The 23,938-nt window shown below is 34.8% G+C and overlaps 1 protein-coding gene across 1 annotated transcript; it reads right to left on the bottom strand.

Annotated features, from left to right (window-relative positions):
• Nucleotides 1-4,203: 4,203 nt before the first annotated feature.
• On the bottom strand, nt 4,204-22,538 carry LOC145910906 (telomerase-binding protein EST1A-like). The gene is made up of 23 exons (XM_082998123.1): nt 22,292-22,538; nt 20,484-20,532; nt 19,374-19,488; nt 17,730-17,794; nt 16,967-17,018; nt 16,774-16,910; nt 16,140-16,242; nt 12,841-12,930; nt 12,644-12,763; nt 11,046-11,152; nt 10,707-10,899; nt 10,056-10,123; nt 8,978-9,101; nt 7,371-7,484; nt 7,208-7,310; nt 6,905-7,142; nt 6,620-6,728; nt 6,136-6,341; nt 5,753-5,828; nt 5,567-5,701; nt 5,365-5,512; nt 4,865-5,067; nt 4,204-4,415 (listed from the first exon to the last, which is right to left on the bottom strand). Exons 1-23 carry the CDS (start codon nt 22,422-22,424, stop codon nt 4,236-4,238), a joined length of 2,868 nt encoding a protein of 955 aa, XP_082854249.1. The 5' UTR covers nt 22,425-22,538; the 3' UTR covers nt 4,204-4,235.
• Between the last annotated feature and the right edge of the window lie 1,400 nt (nt 22,539-23,938).

Genomic DNA, 23,938 nt, shown 5'->3' with positions numbered 1-23,938 from the left:
GGTTCCAGTTCCTGTATGTTTGATGTGCAACATCCCCATCAAGTTACGGACCTTATATGTGAAAAATCAAAAAAATCTTGTTTTTGAGGTCCTCTGCTATGAGGCATCTGCCGACTGTTCCGCACTTGTTTGCCAATGACTGTTGCTAGGACTTTTGATTTATATAGGGACCTAATATGCTTCAAAGTTAAAAAAAATAAAGCACATAGATGGGACAGTTCGCAGCAAGGTTTTGTAGAGCTTCCTGGAAAATGTTGTGGCCTGCAGGCTCCATTTCAGTGTTGAATTTTCAAAATCAAGTTTTGAAAGTTATTAGCATTAATATACATTCTGAGTAATTTGCTTTTTTCCCAAAACAATTCCTATGGTTTGTGACACATGAACATCCACTGGTTCTATTTGAAGGGAAAAAATGATTGCAGCTAGCCTACATTTGACAAAACACAGCAAGGATCTGTGGAGCCTCCAGGAAGCTTATGTCCTATAGGATAGCAGAAACAGTCCCAGGGGCCTGCCAAAGCAACTTTCATGTGACAAATTTAAGCTATTGCACAAAAAAGGGCCAGCATTGAATTGGATTCATTTTTTTACAAAACCATCTTGCACTTTTTGCATCCATTTTAGCTAAAATAAGTTTCGATCGGGGAGCGAAATGCCGGTGGGGGCGCTTCAAAGTGCATGTGACAAGGTCATGGCAACTTTGCGTAAAACTAACGGTACATCCTCAATAAACTTATTTCCAAAGTTTTTCGATTCTACGTCAACTAAAAAAAACGAGAAAACTGCACTAAAAATAGCGGCGATCGTAAACCTTATTCGTTGTAGCCTAATTGAAGCCATACAAGGCGTTTGCGTCAAAAATGCCTTGTTTGTAGGAAAAAAGCGACGACGCTTCAATAAGTACTAATTGACTCTATAAATAAACCAATAAAGGTTTGTGTTTGTCGTGTTTCAGAAAAGTTTATGCATGACGTTACCGATCATAAATGCCTTGACTTAAATGGACTGGAAAAATATGAAATCAAAAATGCTTTTATTAGCACCCTGTCTCAGTAACACTTTTATTATTTACCTTGTGGAAAACGAATAATTCGTTTGGCCAACGTAATGGTCGCCACGTAATGTACTTCTGGTAACATATTTGCCGTAGTTTTAGTAGTATGGACAAGTTGGTAGTTTCCGTTCGATGTTGTCAAGCTCGTGGTTTCCTTCAACATAAATTTAGTGCCTCCCCTATTGCCACATCAACAGCAGCGCCCAAGCGACTGTGGCCTGCCAGATACTATTAAAATCATGTCATTGATAAACCTACGGAAATGTGGAGTTTGTTCAGGATGTCTGTAGACGTATGTAGGTAATGTACCTATGACCGGGAGGTAATGCAGGGACCGTTTGCAGAGAAATAAAACGCCGTGTATCCGACTCCTAAAAACATCTGCCAAAAAAAACTATCTTTGCGGCCTTTTAATCAAAATATGGAACGATCAAGAAACATACCTTAGAACAATACACGTAAGCACTCAATGCAATTCTACAGGTTGTAATATATCGTTGACTTGGTCAAAACAAACCCACTTTTTGTCGGCCATTTGTACTCTATTGCGAGTTTTTCGAGGTGGAAAAGAGCGTGTCACTTTTCTGTTCGAGTGTTCCCACCATCGGCGCTGATAACGTGCGGATCCATTCTTTGCACAAACCTGGAGAGGGAGCAGGAGTAGGGACTGTATTTTTAGTGTAAAATTTATCACCGAAGAAATAAAAGTGAGATTCGTAACTAGTTTTATACATTTGACACATAACTTTAATAGGAATTTGATTATCAGTTGGATTGAAAACTTTCACCAAGCAATTATTTACTTGAGTCTTGCCGGTCTGTTTCGTGCATGCAGCAGGTTTGGGGATGTTAAACTCTGCTGCTTTGGCCAGAGAGTCATGACACAGCTGGAACTGTTCATCTCGGCCATTGACGGCGAAATCAAGCAAATAGGCCTACTGAAATACAAAATGAACAAGGAGGCCATAGTTAATCCAGAAAACACGCAGGTCTTCGGATCACTCTTCCTCTTCTTGTTGTTAAAGGCTCGTCAAGTGGGTTTGGCACGTCTGGTATGTCAACGATCTCTCCTTCGTCGTCGGAGTGATTGTCTGTTGACAAAAAGTCATGTGTTGTTTCGGATGAAGCGGTTTGATCGTTGGCAGACTCATGTGTAGGTAAATGACAAACTTTTAATCTGTCAATAGTCACAGAATTACTGCGACCCCACATGGCCAGGACAAAATACTTTTCGTATCTTTCTAAAACTTTAAATGGACCATCATAATGTCCGTATAACGGGGCTTTATTTGCGTTTACTTTTACAAAAACATGTGAACAATTAGCCAAGTCTGGATCGAGATGTGAGTTAATTGGAGGTTGTGTTCTTGTTGGTGAAAATCTGAAAGTAGACATGACTTGTGATAATTGATTAGCGTAATCCGATTTTGAAATGTTAGGGCCGGAAGCTTCAAAGAACTCGTTGGACAATCTTAACGTTTTACCAAAAACAAGTTCTGCTGGACTGCAATCTATGTCTGATTGGACTGTTGCTCTTAGACCTAAAAGATTTGATTACCAATTATTCGGGAAATCCTGTGCTTTTAAATCACTTTTTAGGGTTCTATGTTGTCGCTCAATGTAGCCATTTGAACATGGCCGAAAAGCCGTGGTTTGGGAAACCTCAATTCCCAAAAATTCACAAAGATAAAACCACAAACCTGAAGTAAATTGTGCTCCTCTCTGTTCTTGGAGCGAAGTTCGGTCTGAGACCAAATCTGAGATCTGGGAGACAGAAAATGATGATCCATGAGATCGAAAATTATGATCTGTTTATTTGGGCAACCTTCTAATCCTAGCGCACCTGTAGTATTAGGTCAAATATAGCGCACCTGCAGTATTAGAAGGTACCTAGCGGACCTGTAGTATTAGAAGGTAACTAGCGGACCTAGCGGACCCGTCAGAAAGACGGGTGTAAATGTAAAAGAGTAGAAAGACCAAGTTTAAAACAAAATATCAATAAATATTTGAATTACGACAAGCCAAAATCCCTACACTTGCAGGCTAATGTTTTTGTTCGTGTGCTGTATGTCTTTTTCAGCGCTCCAAAATAGTAGCATGGTGCATCTATCACATCATATTTGAGAACAATTCCCAGTATTATAGTGCTATTGTTAACAAGCAATTGCTTTGTCCCTACAACAACCTGTTACAATTCATCATTTATGCGAACTGACAAGCGCCTCGTCTACGTCATCAAGACGTTCGACAACAATTTTGTCATCACCTTTTCCAACGTCATACGTCAACACCAACGTCATTTCTTTCTTTCTTTTACCTGAGCTCTCTCAGGCAATATATATTACGTGCATATTTATCAATGAGAAGAGAGAACCAACAGAAGAGAGAATATTGACCAATATCAAGAGAACTGAAATTTAATGCTCTACAACATGCAATTAACAAATTTGAAATTAAGGTGCCGGATGACCTTCAAATCGCCCATTGAGCAAGACCCGCTTTTCGCGAATCAGCATAATGGCGTAATGTCGGCATGCGAAAAACTTACCTAATACAAACAATTATGCTCGGCGTTCTTGTAATAAGTGCCAATATTGACCAATATCAAGAGAACGGTAATTTAATGCTCTACAACATGCCATTAACAAATTTGAAATTAAGGTGACGGATAACCTTCAAATCGCCCATTGAACACGACCCACTTTTTGCGAATCAGCATAATGGCGTAATGTCGGCATGCGAAAAACTTACCTAATACAAACAATTATGCTCGGCGTTCTTGTAATAAGTGCCAATATTGACCAATATCAAGAGAACGGTAATTTAATGCTCTACAACATGCAATTAACAAATTTGAAATTAAGATGCCGGATGGTTTTATGGCCGAAATGTGTTCGTGGCGTGCGCTAAGAATAGGAACGTATATGGTTCTTATTTTGCAAATTTCACAATGTTCGCGTTTGTTTTTGCCTAAAAATTTGATATAACGGTAAGGACTAGGTATTTTTTTATGATTTTTATCGTTCAGCCTAAAAAAGAAACTACTCGCGTCCAAGCAACTGCCGATTTTTTTGTCAACTCACGTCCCTATGGCACATTATTGATGAAAACATTTGTCAAATGTTAAAAATGCAAAGCACCACACAAGGTTCTCCAGCACAATTTATTTTGAAACATATTTTTAAATTATGTTTGCCATCTTACAAAAGGTAACTATTGACTTAGTTGGCAATTTTTGTAACATGGCTTTGACTCGAAGATTTCTGTCCTCCGAGAGTAGTACCACTGTTTTATGGGTTTTTACTGTATTCTGAACTTGAAATTTGTGACAACATTCAAGAATCTGATCATCATTTTTTTCCTGTGAGAAAAAATATCTTGTTTGTTTTATTGAAGAACCTAGAAGTGTAGATTTAATAAACATTACTCTCTTGAAATAAAAATACGATTTTTCTATAAATTTTGTAAATTAAGATTTTATTTTTTTCAGTTAGGTTTGTGATATTTTTAATGCATAAATAGAATCCAAGCAAAACTTCACATAAAACACAGTGTCAATGAAGAAAGATTATCGTTGGTATGAAATACTCCACAAAACTCTTTGTATCAAAAAAATGCACATTTCATCAGTAAACATATAACATAAATAATAATGAAGTAAATACAATACAACTTAAGCACTCAATGCCGGACAGAAATAGTGTTTTTCTGGAATAACATTTTACTTGAAATAAAAAGTTTGAAAACATATGATTGTGCATCATAAATTATCAATTTTGACATTTGACTTATGTGTAAAAAAACTTTCACCTTAGAGTGAACAGCCTGATGCATAAATGAGATAGTGTCAAGTGAGGTTCCATGGTTTGTTAATGCCAACAGTTCTGCTTTCCCACTAGAGGCAAATTGTTGTTTAAGAAAACATTTTGCAGTTTGCGCACTTCTGTTAACATTAAGTTCATATCTGTCTGTACTTTTGCTTTCAAGTGACAATCCTTCCAACTCTGTAACAACTGTTCAACCAAATGAGTAATTTCAGTACATCAAGCACAGAGTTTTTGGTAAATTTGTAATAAAATCAGGACAAAACTGTATTTCTAACAGCAAGTATTTTTCCCCCGTTCCACCTTTTCATATTCAAAATCTTCCATACACATAATATTTATTAATTGTACATTATATGGTTAGCCATTACTTTCTAAATTGCGCAAATTATAAATCAATTTTAAAAAACCTGAAAAAGCACATATAGCTGAGATTGTGATGATACAATATTCAAAGACAATGATTATGTAGTTATTTTCTCTTACCTAACAGTGGTATGCATAAAACAAATTTTTTGGATTTCATAATTGCTTTGACAAGCTGTAGATGGTCAATAAAGCAATTTGTATCAGGAACTATAAAGCGGGGCCTCACTTGGGTGATAGTTTCACCTTTTTCGGTACCCAGTGAAGCCTATAAATATCATTACTTTTTCTGGATGTACACCAGGTAAATGAGAAAACATACTTGGATTTGAATTTGCCTTTTGTCATAGACTTCCTTGGCCAGCTTCAGTGAGTTATAGTTTAATTTTAAACCTGCAATACCTTCATTTTCCTTTAACCCCATCACATCAGTTAAAGAATGATGAAAATGAGCACCCTGAGATTGTTCATAATTTCAAGAGCAATTCGACTAATTACAAAAAACTACCTTTTCTGTAATATCTTCCAAATAAAGTTCATTGTCCGCTCTTTCACAAGAATTAGTTTCAAACACAACAACGTATCTAAAAATGTATCATATCAAAAAAAGAACCGTAATCACCAAATAGCCTTATTGGCAACAAAGATTTGGTATCTGTTTTATCACTAAAAACAACGCACTTTGAAACAAAACAAAAGGTCTTAAAAACCTTACAACAAATGAGTTTTTTTTTCTTTTCAACTACTTATATTTTCTACAGTATTTCTTTTGTATCAGCGCTTTTATTTTTGCTAGAAAATCACATAGTTCTCAAGAAAGGTATCTTTGGAAGACCTTGTACTGATTTAAAATAGTTGTACTATATAACTAGTTCAATAAAAAAATGGTACCTGCCATTTTGAAAAGCTAACAATGGCTTTTCCATCCCACATAAAAAGGTAAGAAAATCACGTATAGAAGCAAGTCGGACACATTGATTCACTAGGTCTTTTTGGACATTCTCTGAAGTTTTATTGAAGTAAACAAACTTAGTTTCATGGTCTGGATGTTGAGCAGGACAAAATCCAGCAAATTCATCATCTTCTGGTAAGTTTACCTTGAAATGAATTGACAATTGTTTGTGAAAAAATGAACCTAAATAAGGATTGGTAATTCCGAGCATTCTTTGCAGGTATCAGATTAAATTTAATACAAAATTATGTTGCTGTTTTTGTTATTAGATGCCGAGTTATAGTTTGCATATATTTCTCAATTTTCACATATTATATTTAATATATTGCAATAAATTGTAAAAAGTACCCCTACCAATGACCTAAAACAAGAAATTAAATTTTGTTCAGAAACAATGCGGAATTAACATAACTATTTTTTTACCCTAAATGTTTTGGGAGACCAAGAAGATAAAACATGCACAGGAAACACCAAGTTGTCATCACAAAGCCAATTGCACATATCAGCAAAGCTCATCCAAATATCAAAGTCCCTTCAAAATAAAGAGTAAAGATATGAAGTCTTTTCAGGGTTCCACAAGTACCAGAGATTTGGTAGTGTCTAACTTACTACTATGTTACCAAAAATATACGTTGTTTCTACAATTTGAGATTTTGCAAACTACTCATGATTTTGCAAACTACTCATCACTCTTTCATAAAAACTTACTTGTGGTTTACCATTTTTGGTGGGGATAGATACCATAAGTTTTGATTGGAATACATCCAGTCACATGAGAATTTTACAGCAGGCAATACAACACCCAAATCTGGATATTCCAATGGATCCAAATGTTTACTTTGCACAACCTGTTTGCTATGCACTAACTCAGTAACATGTCCAACAAGAATTGAAATTGTTGAAAATGCAAGTTGAATTGCATGAAGCAAAATGGATTGTCCTTTCTCTAAAAAGAAAAATAGATTAAAAAGTAAACACTGCATAATTTTTAAATTCAACAAACACACTCACCACTTTCTGTATGCTTCTGTTTTTCATGAACATTAAAAAAACTGATTGCCAATAACTGTAAAATCATTTCTTTTGTAACAGGAGCTGAGGGGTAGCTTAAAAGCTTTAAAGAATAAAAACATATTGGTTTATCTGCACAAATCAAAAAGAAACAATTAATTACCGTTTTTAACATTTGCAAAGCATCAAGGCTTGTGGAATCTATAGTGCCCAATTCAATTTTAGTAAAGAGCTTTCCATGAACATTCAAAAAAACAAGGATGAATTTTTTGACCATCTAACAATCGCAAATAAATAGTTTGTTAAAAATATTGCTGCCTTGTTAAAACCCAAACATGTTGACTAAAATATAGGGTTTGAAGGGACCTGATTGTTTTTTAGTCACAAATTTTAATGACAGACCTCAAACCAACAGATACTGTTACATTTCATCATGTTCAGGTATGAGCATAACATAACGTCTGTTGAGATGGCAATGGAAAAACTAGAAATTATTCTTGAATAAAACTGTGACAAACACAAACATCTGATAAGATTAAGACAAGTTGTTTTTAATAAAATTAAATGTGGTATAAAATCTTCTATAATATTCCAATTTCCAAACAAAAATCTGTGTCAATGATTAACAAAGTAAATCTGCTGTTGTCTTTGGTGATAAAATTTGCTTATGAACCAATGCTTGCATCTTTAAAAACAGCAGCAACACAAATTGATTTGAAGCTTTTTAAGTTGAAATGTTAAAATATAAAGTTAACATATTTTACCATGTGGACATTAAGCAAGCCCTTTGATTAGCAAAAACGGCATTCTTTTTATAAAAACTTGTTTTTTAAGGCTATGGATTTACACCCATTGAAGTATACTGTTTGGTATATTTTATATTTGGCTTGATATATGTTACAGCAACATATACTGTATAACTTCCAAACTGTAAAGTGTTTATGTGTTTTAAATATTATTATTTTACATAACAATCAACTTGTTTCCCCAAAACAAACGACTTTCATGAATCACACCCTCAGAACAATGTGCCAAAATACTGAAGGGGTGTTCTGACAGTTAACCAACCCCTAGATCTGCCACTGCCTTGAAATACAATGTTAGACAGGAACACAATTTAAGCCCAAATGACATGTGAGATTAATATTCATATTCATGGACATGGCTGATCATAACTTGTCTTTGGGAAAATCTCTGCAACTATGCTAATACATTTTTGCAAACAAACTGATGTTATCATCCATTTAGGTAGATGCATTACTGGATTTTATTAATACAGCAACAAATTAAAAAAAAGCTGTACTAATAAAAGGGAGTTAGGCAAAAATTGTATTGCGTTTTAAGGCATGATAGCCATTTGTTTATGTACAATGTAGATGTAAATTTTCAACAGATGCAAGTACCAATATGTGTTAGTTCATCTGACCTGCTGAGATTCACCCACAAAAAACATAAGAACCATTAATTGCATTTGTGTGTGAGACATTTTCAGTTTGGGGTAACATTTTCTGAACTTGAAAATGTTTATCAAACACTATCCATACTTCAGTAGAATAAATATTGTGTCTTTAGTTCTTCTTAGTAACCCTTGTACTGTCAAACAAAAAAGTTTAGGTACCCAAACCCAAAGTTTTGGGTATACCTTTTAAATCCTGCCCCATTTTGTCAATGGAATCAGGATAATGTGCTGCATATACAACTGCAGTACATACATGTTAACTCTGGCCAAGAAGTTAATCATTTATTGTAACAGTTCATAGTCATACAAACCTTATTTATTGTTGAGCTATCACAAAACATATTGCTTCCAGCAATTTCAAATGAACTTTTTTTTAAAGTACATTTGTCTTCAACATCTTTGCCAAAAACCCACTCTTCACCAGCATCAACAAACCTAAAAAATAATTATTATCTTGCTGGTGCAAAATTTACTTGCAGAAAATGCAAATATGTTGGAAATGTAATTGAACAATAGTCAATGTTTGGTATGAAAGTGTGAAGTGTTGACACTGTAGTAAACAATAGGAAGTTACTTGAGTCAAACGGTTTTAGCACAAGCCACAATGTAATTACTTTTTAAATGATGCTGTCAAAGATTAGGATGCCTGTGACTGGCCCAGTATCATGTTGGCCACTGCATGTAAATGTGTTGTGTCTATATAAAAATGTCATTATTTTTGAACCATCATGCTGGACGTGTTTTGCTCAGTTTTCTTGTTTTGCAAAATGTTGGTTGCATTGTAGGTAAAAACAGCATTATTGTCTGATTTTTAGTTGAGACTTTTGAAGGTGTTGTAACAGTACCAAGTACAACAGAATCCAGGCCAACCAAGACATTTAAGTTGGCTGATGATCACTCAGCATGAAATAATTTTTTTGTTCTAAAGTTAATTTCATGTTCCATATTATCACTGTACATATTGTAGTTCCTGTTTTGTATACTTTTTTTCGTGGAGTAAAGCTGGTGTGTGCTTGCAGCGGCCTTTATTGATGTTTAGAGTATGATTTTGAGATAAAATGTGGAAAAAAGAGGTTTTTTTGTGTATTTAACAGTAAAATAATGGAAAATCAAATACCAACCAAGACCAATCTACAGCACTGGACAAGTTCTTAATTAGCAGGCCAAAGATTTTCACTTTGTGGTACCTTGGTTACCCAAGTTCGGCCATAGTGCACTCCACGGTGGTTCTTCTCTGTTGTTGGTTACTCAAGAGATCGACGTCCACAGAAAGGCACCACAAAGTGGAAATCTCTGTGTCTGCTTGTTAAAAAGCTAGTCCAGTGCTACAGCTTTCAATGTAATACATTTCATTTGCATTTATTCTTAGGAACAATAATGGTATCTTACAATGATGCAGGAACATGAACTCTTTTCTGAGTATCTTGTTGTTTCTCTGCATCTTCAATATGCACAAGCTGCAACATATGCATGTGATAAAACGCTGTTTTAATTTTCAGTTGGATAAAAATTCAAGTGAAGTGCAAACAAGCTAACTGTTCTCGTCACTACAGCATGGTGACAGTTTTGCCAGCCAAACAGATGGGGACTTACTTTAAAGCATAGTGGATTTTGATGTGCAATTAAGGAACCACCATTAACTTGGCATTCAAATAATAGAAGTTTACGTTTGCACATTCACATTTATTAAAGTTCAGGCAAAGCCAGTTAATCGCATTATCTGGCATCATCATATTGTTAGCTTGGTGCAGCATTATATTGTGACAAAAGTCTGCATTAAGCAAACAAATCTTAAAAACGCCTCTTTTTTATGTGCCAGGAGAACAGTTTTTAAAATATGTACCATTTAAGCTAGTACTGGATAATCGCATAAAAGAGTTTAATTTACTAATAAAAAAAGAAACACCCACGCCAGTTCAGTTCTTTAGCACTTTTATTATAATCTTATTCAAAATGGGAAAATATGTCTTGATTATTTCTCTCCTTGGAGTGAATGTCCTTATGATTTGTGAAAAATGAGATCAATTTAATTTCAGGTACCTTTCTTCTTGCATCGTCAAACAGGGAAGTTAAACTTTCTCTTGCACTATGAATAGGGGCACCAGCTGTAGCTAGACTACGGACATAGTAGTAAATTGCATCCAGTCGTCGCCTTGTTCGAACAGCAATGACAGCCATTTGGTTATAAGGATGACCATTTCTAGGTTCCAAACATCGTGCTTGTAAGTAGTAACTACAAAACAATAATTGCTCAATAGGGATATTTCTTTACAATTATGTTGCACTGAGATTAGCCTGAAACAAATATTTGAAATTGACATAATTGTACACAAGATTATTTGCTTCAATCAATAAGGTAATAATGAAAAGGATGCTGACCGTCGTGCCATTCCATAATTGAGAGTCTCATGAAGATTTTCATTGTAACGTGATATATCTCCCAAGCATATCAAACACTTCTGACAGCAAATTATTGCAAGCTTAGTCTATTAACAAGACAAAGCTTTTTTGCAAGGAACTCTCCAAGCATCGCAATACCAATGAAACAAAATATATTCGAGTTTGTATGCGCTAAGGCCTAGCAGGCATATGAAACTCTTAAACAGTAAACCAGATAATTCCGATTTGCTTTGTTCAACAAATTTATATGGATTAAGCGAAGTGCCAGACTCACTGAAGACCAGAGGTTGTTTTTTAAGCCATTCATTGCTTAAATACAGCGAAGCTCGGAACTTCACATAATTTGTACGAAGTTAGAGGTACAAATCATCTTTATCAATTCTGGATTAGAGATGCTCTTTCTACTTCTTGTAATCTGGATATGGGTAGATTTTTCTGCTTCAACCTGACATTTGTATGCCAAACCACATTTCAGTTGTATGCTATTCACAACAACCATCCAAAGTTCTTACTTAACTGCTTTCTTCTCTACATCATTATAAAGTTAACTGACTAAACGCGATTATTGCTGCACACATGACATCACAGTCAATTGTCAGTGCTTAACATTAGAAACATGAACTGCAGTGCTTGTATGGATCTTCAGCTTGCAAAAATGCCTCAGATGTGGCAAACAAGTAGGTTTTCACCAATATCCCACCAACTACACAGCATTATGCCTGAAACAAAGCTCTTCAGACAATCTGAAACTTCGCCCAATCCAAACAAATCTTGTAGAACGAATCGAATTCAATTAAACAAGTAATCCTGGGGGAGAATATTGGTAAAAAACACCTTAAATTGGACACAGTTGAGATGTCTTAGTAAGTAATATTCGAAGAGCACTACAACAAAAATCAAGCATTCCAAGAGCTATAAACATGGCAATTGACTGTGATGTAATGCACAACAAAAATTGCGACAGTCAGTAGAGTGATGAAAGTGTTTCAATGTTGATTGGGAACAATGTATCTTACTGTAAGTAGTTGTTATGAAAAAAACTGTAACTTAAAAGTGATTGGTGTACAAATGCAAAGTTGAACTCGGAAAATCTACCCAAAACCAAGAATATGAGATGTAAAAACAGCAACTTTTATTCGGTATTGTTGAGGATTTAGATTGAATAGTGAGAGTTTGAGAAAAAAAGAGTAACAGCAGTCAGCATTGGTGTATCTGATATTAATTAAAACAAAATATAAATTTTGCCCATTGGCACCATCAGTTTGTGTCTTATTATAAGACATATACACTGCCGCTGATTATCTGTTACTTTTTTCGAGTAGCCGAATATCCACATAATCAAATTTGAAAAAATGAGGTGTATTTAGTTTAATGTTTTGAAACTTAATAATAGTGTTTTCTATTCACGCTCAGGTTTATTGCCTCATTGAACTTAAACAAATTTCAGGAAACAATGGATAGGCCAATTTCTACAAAACAACAAGTATGAATGGAAAGTGTAGGTCACTACACATAAAAAAGTCTTAATTTTGAGTGAGTATTAAAGCATGTAATAATTGCAACAGTATGTTAGTTACCTGTTTTTCGACTTTTTTAAAATAACTTTGTGATGATGCCAGACTGGTTAACATCAGTTTTAAATCAATTTTGTAACATCGTTCCAAAGATGTAATTAAATTCTCATAAAATGTAAAAGCCTTGAAAAAATAGAATTTTTTTTATACTTGTCAAAGAAAAAAATCAATTTTGATTTGGGCAGCAATAGATAGCTTACCTCTGTGAGTATTGATGTCAGAAGACTTTTAAGCGTTGCTTTTTTTAGTTCAGATTGAGATGAAACTTTTTCTCTTATCTTTTCAAATACCTAAAAGATAGAATGTCTATGATGTAAAACATAACTACAAAATTTAGTTTATATTCACAGTTTCTGTGAAGATTTCATGGATTGACATTAGGCTACAGCTTTACAAAGTATATCAATATGTGACTTGTCATTGTAAAAACCAGAAGTGCCACCACCTATGTTTTTTTATGTTACATGTGTGTAAAATTGTAATATAACCACACACAGCAAGCAATTGGTTAAGTTTTACCACACACCAAGTCCATACAATTAAACATCATAATCGATGATTTATTCAAACACTCATTTATTTCAACAACAACACATTTGTTACCATATTGTGACATATTAGAAACTGTGTTCTATTGTGTAACAATAGAGACCTTCACTCTGCACACAAACTAATTATGTTTTTAACTTAATAATCTGTTCTTCTGGCAAAGATAAAACGTAACTTTATTCACCGACGTTTCGCCTGTTATTCAACAAGGCTTCCTCAAGGTAATGGTACAGTGCAGCACACAACTAACGCCAAAAAACGTGCCAACACGAAAAAGGGGATAACGCTAACACCGCTTGTAAAATCATGTGATGTATAAAAAATGGGCGGGAAAACTACAGTTACAGTAAGTTGTTATAGAGCACCGGGAAGTAAACGCACTGTTCCCTATCATTAACACAGCGATTGTTCTTGTGGATGTGGAGCGCTTCTAGGAAGAGGCGCTTTGTACTCTAGAAGAGGCGTCTATGAGTATTAAAAAAACAGCTTCTGCAGAAAAGATGGCTTGTGATATAGGAATAATAGTAAATGAGTGCTGTGAAGGTAGCTCAACTTCATTCAATTCTATTCCAACTGCTGAAGAAATGGAATTTCTTCAGTATCCAATATGACACTGTGATCACTTCTGTTTGTCCTGGACACAAAGCACAGTTTTCAAGAAGAATCTACGGTTTTATTTCTAAGAAAATGTTTTTTAAATAGCTGTTTATTTCAGATACAATCAGGAAACGCCTAAAAATGGACCAACCAAACCCCACTACTTCTCAACAAAGCACGAAAGAAAAAGAGTATAACGCCTTGATTGCCCAGCTAAAAGTAAAAGTTGCCTCATCACAGAAACACAGTCAAAAACTACAAGTACTGACACATGTTGCTGGCTCTTGGATTGTTGCACGAATAGTGAAAGAATTTCAAATAACAGAGTCATTGGCAAGAACTGCTAAGAAATTAACCAATGAAAGGGGCATATTATCAAATCGGAATCTTAAGTGGAGCATCATCAACCTTCAACCCTGAGTTTTACCAAGATGATTTGGTGAGCCGCATGATGCCAGGAAAGAATGATCATGTATCTGTGAAAATTGGAGATGAAAAGCAACACTTTATGTACATTGAATGAAGCTTACCAGTATTTCAAAGCAAAACATACAGAAGTTAAAGTAGGTTTTACCAAATTCACAACTTTGCGACTGAAACATGTGGTGTTACCTGGCAGTAGCTGAACTTACAGTGTGTGTGTGTGTGTGTATCATCCATCAAAACGTAAAGCTTATGGTAGAGGGAACAAAAATTGCTCTGCCAAAATTTGGTGCCGGAACACACTATTGAGGAAGAGACCGCTTTCAATTGGCCGTGGCAATTAGTTGCACCCAAAAGTTTCACTTCTACATGCCGGTGTATAAGTTGGAAGTACATCTCATGGTAAAAGAAGATTCCTTCTCCAGTAAAAACATGAAAAAACGAGTGTCTTTGCTTCCTTGTTCAGAAGACATTTCTTAGAAAGATGTAGTGGGATATGAAACAGAGAAGTATGATACCAAATGGTGGCTGGCAATAGTAATACAATCCAATTATGAAACAGATAACATCAAAGTAAAATTTTTGCATCCCGCTGGCCCATCCCCATCATTTGCCTATCTGTTAGCTGAAGATTCTTTGATGATCACAAAAGCAACCATTTTAACAAGTGTCAATCCAAAAACGGAGTATACACACTCACTGAAAAAGAACAACACCAAGCAACAAAAACCCTTCAACTGAAGTTAAGAAAAAAATAAATCCTAACAGAAGAGTTTTTTAATATTTCCAGTTGTGTATTGCTTGTTTTTAGTGCTATGTTTGCTATTGTATTACATGTGTGAACTGTATTTGTACATACTGTGGAAAAATAAAGTGGGGAAAATTCATTACATGATATAGTACATGAAAGTGACATGGTGAAGTATAGCAAACGTACAAATATTGCTACCACCAAAAAGCTGCTCCTAAATTTTACTGTATAATTTGCCCATTCAAATTTTGGGTGTCATGCATTATTATGATATAGACCAGTGATTTTCAACCGGTGTTCCGCGAAACATCAGTGCTCCGTGAAAGAGAGATCAGGTTTTCCGCAAGAAACTTATTAGTTTGACTGATGTTCTGTGAAACACAGGTCGAAAATATTTTTTTATGAAAGTAATCATCCACTATCACCAGTTTGAATGTTCCATTGTTGGGAAACAATAAGATTCGTTTTGTAAAAATAGGAATGTAATTGCGCGAGCCTGTTGCTGGTTAAGTACAATGCCGCGCAGTACAACAATTTGGTGTTCCGCAAGATTATTTTGATAAAAATAGTGTTCCGTGGCTCGAAAAGGTTGAAAAATACTGATATAGACAGCATTTGGTCCAAAAATATTTTTTCTTTGAGATGATACATTTATGAAATGAACCGTCAAAGATTAACGATAAAATTTTGTTTACTCCATTGTAAATAAAATTTTGTCAGGTAAATCTGTAAGTATGGTCTGTTAGGCCTTGCAATTACCTTCAAAATGAGCCCAACATCCATCCACAAATGGCTATCACCATCTAGTGGCAATACGGTAATAATAATAAAAAAGTATGATATCTCGAAAAGTACATGGTCAATTTCCAGAAAATTTGAAAAAAAGAGTAAGTGTTTGGGCTTGAGCAAGTGTACCAATTTTGAGAAAAATCCAAAAAGGTAATGCTTTATGGGTTGGGTGATTTGACATGAAATCACATTGTTTAAATCAATTCACTTTGCACAAGCGAAGACAGCAAACATTTGGTGACATATGATAAAATAGCTGATCTTGCTGTAGATAAATAGGTAATAAAGATGATATGCTAATTTAATTTAATGAACTAAATTATGAAATTCAAATGTTTAGGCCTAGGTTTTTATGCTCCTAAAATAGAAAAAAAATAACTTGATACTAACTTGATAAAATGCAGTTTTCCACAATGTTTGATCAACATTGTTTTTCGATGCAAAGTTGATATCGCTTAAAATTATTATTGTGCAAACTTTGATTAAACAGTTTCTGTAATGCAAATAGCAATGAAAAAGTAACTCATGATAAAAAAACATGCAGAAATATGCTTCACTGGCAATCAAAAGACAAAGAAAAGTCAAGGTGACACAAACGTTATCATGGGTTATTAATTATAATTATTTTTTACTACAGTGGGTAATCTGGGTACACACAATGACATGGAAGCATACTATGTTAGGTTACGGAAAGCTAATTGTTTACATATGGCCTTAATAATTAATGCAAACTCTCATCAAATATTCAAAGTTGTAATTCTCACCAAAAAGAGAGTTTAAAACCAGCTGAAACATGATTCAGGAGCAAATTAACTGTGACACTTTCGAGTAAACTAATATTGTATATGTTTAAACTAAAAAGAACGACAACAAATATTTAGTATTAGTACAATTATTGGTAGAACATTTTTACAAAGCAGCCTTTATCAGATGATGCCTCAAAGTTCTTTTTTACTAACATTTGATGTTGAATAACAATTTTTTTTAGTGGTTAGAAAAACAATATGCAAAAAAATTTACAAACCTTAAGTCATGTAGTTTCTCAATCACTGATTTTTGCAACAAATTTTGATTATTTAAACAATGCAGTATTCTACCATAGAGGTTTTCTGATTCTTTCCAATAGTTGAAGTGTGAACTTCGGTGAATTGATTGTGTAAACTGTTAAAAAAAGCAATTTTTTAAGAATGAAAGTTAATGACGAAGTTCAAGCTTACATTTTGACTTTGAAACCAATTACTCTTTGAAGAAAACGCAGTATCAAGTGAGCTGCAAAATAACAGACAACTTGTAAAATTTAACCGTAATTGCATGTGAAATTTATTTTACACATTCTAATGTATTGTTGTTAGTCAAAAAACATCTAAAAAGAACAAGATACACCTTTATCATCATGGGTTTTTACTTGTTCATAGCAATAACACTTAACAGGGTCTCCACTGTATTTTTGCAGCAATGCCATCCACTGCAAAATTGTGTGTTTGGACTAATTAATGATAGAAAGTCATTTGTATGCTGACTACTTGCACACCATGATTAATAACACTTTTTATTGTTAGTTTTGACATATGTTGCTGCTTAAAATGCCTAAATAGCACAATCACCCGAAATTCTTACTACATATATGCTCCTTGCCTCATCAATGTCATTGCGTACAACCGCGTAAATCTTTTGCAACCTCGAAACAACCCAGGGGCGGTTTCAAATAACCAATTGAGGTCTCTACCGTCCCTTCATCTAATCCCAACTGGATCATTCATTGTGTTTTACTGTTCCGCATTTTATTTTCGCGGATTATGATGTAAATAAACTGAATTAGCAGTAGCAAACTACTTTCATTTTCATATTGTACTTTTGTGTAAAACCAAGCCACATAGGACTATTGTTTCAGTCTTTAAATCTGCTAATTTGTCTAAAATGCACAGTCCCATCAGGCCATTCAAATATCCTCAAACCATTAGGACAGAAAACTAAAAGTACCTGTCTTTATAGGTGCTGTCATCAGATTGCCGACAATCCAAAGATAAACTCTGTTCGTTTACATCCTGCAAACACAAATAAATGTAGCTTAATGCATGTTAATAAAATGCTACACCAATAACTATAACTGAATTGTTCTGCTTTGGCACTCTTTAAGAAGACCTACTTTTATATTATAACGTACATAAGCTTTTGCGGGTAACCCTTGCTTTATCAGGTGTGAATGACACAAAGTGATACAAAAAACAGACAGATTTGCTCGTTATGACGATTGCAACACGGGTTTAAGTGATGTGCGAAACGTATTCTTGGCAAATGACTACCATGCCAGCTTGGTAGACAAAGAAATGAAAAGAGCAGCAAAGATCCCAAGATACTGTCTTCTCGAATGCAATGATCAAACAAAAGACTTAAGTCAATTACAACTTGTTGTCACACACAACAATTCGATTGGCCACCTAAGAAGATTACAAGGCACTTGCAACCCATTTTACATCAGGACAAAAGCAGTAACTAGTGATAGCCTATCGGCAACCCCGTAACCTAAAAAATTTCTTAACCTCCTCCGAACTGACTGCAACCAAAGGAAACATTCAGCTGCAAGTCAACCAACGTGGTGTGCCATAACATGTGTGACACATTTTGTGTCATTTACACCTGATGAAGCGAGGGTTACCCACAAAAGCGTGTGTATGTCATAATATAAAAGCCAGTCTTCTCAAAGAGTGCCAAAGCAGGACAATTCAGTTGCAGACATAAGACTGATACGGCACATTTCATGATGTTTTTGCAGAAATCTAAAATATTTGCATGTGAAACACTAAACATTCACTAGCAAAACTCAACCAGGCCATAAAAGGGTGCATTTTGTAAACATAATAATCATCATCAACGATGTTATTAGTTTAGACTAATTTTGCAATCAGTGTGATTTGTCATTCAAACACTATTAAGAAGCTTGTGAATAACTGTGCTAATTTACTCTTCCCCCACTAAAATAATGTTGTTATAAGTTTTACAGCAGCAGGTGCTTTCTCTCTCTTTTGTAATCAGTTTCATTTTAATGCAGATATGTTATGACATGGTGCACACAACCCAAACACTATAGGAGTTTTTAAGACATTTAATTTGTTTTTTTGCCATGCCATGTATGTAGAAAAAAGATCATAAAACAAATGTGACAGTTAACAAATTTTTATGGTGGAAGCACAACAACGGGATCCTACTGTATCTTAACAAATAAGCATTGTGATTAAACAGCACATCTTGGGCTTACACAATGAAAATTAGGCTATCTTTGAATTAATAACAGCATCTCTTTTCACTCAAACTGCCTTTGCCATATTTTAGAAAAACATATGGCTGTGTCACCTTGATATTCAACATTTTCTTTAATCAGACAAATTGTTAAAATTCTATGCAATTATCCAGATTATGTGAATAACTGGAGTATTTTTGTAACTGAAGATAGGCCACAATTTAGGATTAGTTAGTCAAGACAGAGTTTCTAAACCAGCAGTCCATAGTACACTTTTAGAAACACTGTAATACACTGTTTAAACCATGTTTAGGAGTGAATTTGCCAATTTTATTAATAATGCATGATTTTAGCCAATACTAAAATAACATAAATTGCTTGTTAACCTGAACAAGTAGATAAGCTTCATTCAAACTTGAAGTTCCATTGTCACTATGCAGTTTTTGGCATGGTTTATATTTGTTTGTTCGCAAGTCATCATCATTTTCTTGCCAAGGAGGTCTGAAATTAATAACCTCATGAAGGAAAATGTTAAAGGAGTGCAGAATCATTGGGTTTGGATAAAAGATATGTATTGTACAATGTGTGATAAAAACTGTTAACCTACAGATGATATTCTAAACATGGGGTAGAAAAACTATTCGACTTGCAGGCCAGAAGTTATCAAATTTTTGATAGGAAAGTGAATAGACTATGTAAGTACTACAGTTTATGAGTTATTTATATAATGTAATGCCTAAAAGCTGTAACCGCTGAGCAAAACATGTGCAAATGTCCTTATTCACTGACATTTACCACCAATTGCTGATCGCAAACCATAACATAGCATAGCGAGCAATGTAATGGAGACTTTGTAATATTTTAGTTCTTAGTGATGCACTGACTGGGAGCATGCAGTATTGTTTTTTTTACAGGTTCTTCTTCATTAAAGTAAATAATTTTCAGTGGTTTAGCATTTTATGCATAAATCACTGCTTTACTTGTACTAGTATACCATTTTTAACAAAATAGATTCACACTTTCACTAAAGTTTTAAAACTAAGTCAATAAAACATCCGATACCATTCTACATACTCTGGGACAGTTTCTGTTATATATTACATCATAATGATTCCATTGGTTTAGTTTACATTATGCATTGCCCTGACTTTTAAATCTCTTTAACCAAACAACTTCAATAGTGAGTTGTTAAACAGTGAAGATTGAAAAAAGCATTCAAACCGGGAAGCTGCAGCAACATTATTATTATTTAAATCGAGTCAATTGCATTTTTTGCTTGATGTTTTACACCAAACATGCACATGGATTTAAAATGTTGATGGGAGGCATATCAATCATGTACCCAACACCATGAAAAAATTTAGGGAGAACCACTCCCCCCCGTTTTGTAACAACATATATGCAGAGAACTATTGCCCAGAGCAGACAAAATATAAGAGTAACTATAAAAGCAGTAACAAAGTTTTGCGATTTTTAGCAAGTACTTTAATCTTTACCTGATGGAAACACTAGTATCAGAACATCTTTCAACAGGTGGTGGCGAACCTAGTGCAATTGGTAAAAAGGTGTTAACAGTCTGGTATGATATGTTTTCAGCAATAATACAAACAACTATGTATATGCTGTAGGACTTGTACTTTGCACAAACAAAAGTGAAATGGAGAAACATTAGGGTAGAACAGAATATGTGCAGTGTAGTGTAATTTAAGCCACCGAACACTGTCACCCTTTAAACTCACATTTGTATAAATACGTAGCTCTTTCAGTTTCAGGAGTATTGCATTTGAAAAAAATTGCCGACTTTGTTGAGATTAAAGTGATTATCAGGAATCAATATAAATAGCACATGATGTTAACAGGGGTGCTAATTTCCACTGCCCCAGCGGAAATAACAATGTTTTACTTAGCTATGGCAACAAAGATGCTTTCCCTCTCTTTCATTGTCATATTTATCTTCAAGTAAATGTTACAGCACATTGTAACGACACAATCTCATGCAAGTTTGTAAGAATTCATTGGCTTGGTCACTTTTTTAAATTTTGCAATGCAAACAAATGTATGATGCTTGTAAAATGAATAATTTTTTTTGGAATATTGCTTTAGAATTATAGCACAATAAAAGCTACATATTGTTTTAGGTGAAATACAATCATTGTTGTCAGTGCTTACATAACAAATTTAAGACCTAAATATATTTGTTAGTTTCAAAGGATAACAAGAATGTTAAGATAAGCCAATCTTATCTTGGGGGTTAAGATATCCCCCTATATATGGAAAGTTTTTTGACTTATGATTGATTTAAGCTGCGATTTTCCCCACTAACGAGACAGTAAATGCGCACATCAATGCAATGTACCTGCCAGGCACAGTAGTTAATTCCAGACTTTTTTCTTCGCCAAAGCGTAAATTTTGCCTGCGCTACACACATTTTAGTAAATAACTCCTATTAAACCCATGCATTTTCAGCCAATTTTTACCTGCTGCATTGTGACATCAATCCCATTGTATACCATAGAACAGGGGTCTCAAACGTGCGTCCCTCGAAGACTTTGTGTGCAGTCCGTTAAGCATTTTAAAATTCCAAATTACATATTAGCAAAAAAACAAAATATCTACCGCCATCTTGAGGCAATTTCAAAGTGTGAAATCTTAAAAAGTACTTGGTCATTTTTTGTAAAGTTTGGAAATTTTAGTTATTTTATCATCCTAAAGTTGCTGTGTAAATTTCATTGAATTTGAAAAGGGTCAGGTCAGAAATGTGATTCAAATTTGGTGATTTGATATGAAATCACTCATAAGGTTATTTGTTTTATTTGGAACCAATTAAAATACTCATGATACGTTAAGTGTAAAGTTTGAAGAAAAAAGGCTGTCAAAGCCTTTTTTGGAAAGCTATTGCTATTCTTTCGCCACTGGAAGCCATTGTTCCTTTGTAAGCAGCTTCTGCAAGTTGGACAACGTATACAGCAACGTTTCATAAATTATTGAAAATTGACAAAAATTTCGCTGTACATCTAGGCCCATTGTGTGGCACACCATTTCAACTAGGCCTACAGTTTAATCCTGTTGTGCATTATTTTTGGTAACAAAAGCATAGTTTTTTTGTGCGGCCCTTGACTTACTTTGTAAGTTTTCATTTGGCGCTATAAGAAGTTTGAGACCCCTGCCCTAAGTAATCTGCCATAACCCAACATTATGTTAGTATTAGTAACACTGCACCAGTATACATGATATGACACAGTAGGCTGTTTCTTATTGGGTAAAGAAATACGATCAAAATACAAAACATCTATATACTCTTTACCTTGCATGAACTCTTCATGAGATACATTAGAATCTTGCTTTTTAATTTTCGTCTCACCATAACTGTTATATAGTCTTTGTAGTAACTCATGATTCAAAAAAACTGTTGGCAAAACATTATCACAAGTGAACATCCTTGTGTGTTTTCTTGTACTTTCATTGAACCAGAGGAAAGAAAGACCAAAGAGACGTTAGGCGATAAAACTTTTTTTCCAGTCGACAAAACTTCAAACGCATCCAACTTGAGAAGGGGCTGTAACGTTACGGCCAACATAGGTAAGCGTCCAAGATCAGTAAACTGGACAAAATCGGTGACCTAAATACGTGACTGCAGCGGCAAACAGGGAGGGTACATATTTTCATCCAAGGGGGGTAATTGAAATCATTTACTTTATACCTTGCACTGTGTCCACGATAGGAAACTTTGTTATACGTTAGAGTAGTCACGCTATACCTTGCACTATGTCCATGATAGGTAAGTTTGTTAAACGTTAAGGTAGTCACGCTATACATTGCACTATGTCCATGATAGGTAAGTTTGTTGAACGTTAAGGTAGTCACGCTATACCTTGCACTATGTCCATGATAGGTAAGTTTGTTAAACGTTAAGGTAGTCACGCTATACATTGCACTATGTCCTTCATAGGTAAGTTTCTTAATTGTTAGGATAGTCACGCTATACCTTGCACTATGTCCATGATGGGTAAAAATTGAACAATTAACGAACTTACCTATGATAGACATAGTGCAAGGTGTAGCGTGACTATCCTAACAATTAAGAAACTTACCTATCATGGACATAGTGCAAGGTATAGCGTGACTACCCTAACAATTAACGAACTTACCTATGAAGGACATAGTGCAATGTATAGCGTGACTACCCTAACAATTAAGAAACTTACCTATCATAGACATAGTGCAAGGTATAGCGTGACTACCCTAACAATTAACGAACTTACCTATGATGGACATAGTGCAATGTATAGCGTGACTACCTTAACGTTTAAAAAACTTACCTATCATGGACATAGTGCAAGGTATAGCGTGACTACCCTAACAATTAACGAACTTACCCATCATGGACACAGTGCAAGGTATAGCGTGACTACCCTAACAATTAAGAAACTTACCTATCATAGACATAGTGCAAGGTATAGCGTGACTACCCTAACGTTTAACAAACTTACCTATCATGGACATAGTACAATGTATAGCGTGACTACCTTAACGTTTAACAAACTTACCTATCATGGACATAGTGCAAGGTATAGCGTAACTACCTTAACGTTTAACAAACTTACCTATCATGGACATAGTGCAAGGTATAGCGTGACTACCCTAACAATTAACGAACTTACCCATCATGGACACAGTGCAAGGTATAGCGTGACTACCCTAACGTTTAACAAACTTACCTATCATGGACATAGTACAATGTATAGCGTGACTACCCTAACGTTTAACAAACTTACCTATCATGGACATAGTACAATGTATAGCGTGACTACCTTAACGTTTAACAAACTTACCTATCATGGACACAGTGCAAGGTATAGCGTGACTACCCTAACGTTTAACAAACTTACCTATCATGGACATAGTACAATGTATGGCGTGACTACCTTAACGTTTAACAAACTTACCTATC

This window comes from Ascidia mentula, chromosome 8, assembly GCF_947561715.1.
Source record: "Ascidia mentula chromosome 8, kaAscMent1.1, whole genome shotgun sequence".
NCBI lineage: Eukaryota > Metazoa > Chordata > Ascidiacea > Phlebobranchia > Ascidiidae > Ascidia > Ascidia mentula.
This window is presented reverse-complemented; position numbering and strand designations above follow the sequence as displayed.

What these genes read in the sequence shown, in the direction of transcription:
- LOC145910906 (XM_082998123.1), bottom strand. Translation starts at nt 22,424, where the DNA reads ATGTTCACTTGTGATAATGTTTTGCCAACAGTTTTTTTGAATCATGAG. An exon ending in ATAGCTCAACAATAAATAAG is followed by an intron (nt 7,485 to 8,977) that starts GTTTGTATGACT and finishes TGCGATTGTTAG; the next exon opens with ATGGTCAAAAAATTCATCCT. An exon ending in CTTTGCAAATGTTAAAAACG is followed by an intron (nt 7,311 to 7,370) that starts GTAATTAATTGT and finishes TATTCTTTAAAG; the next exon opens with CTTTTAAGCTACCCCTCAGC.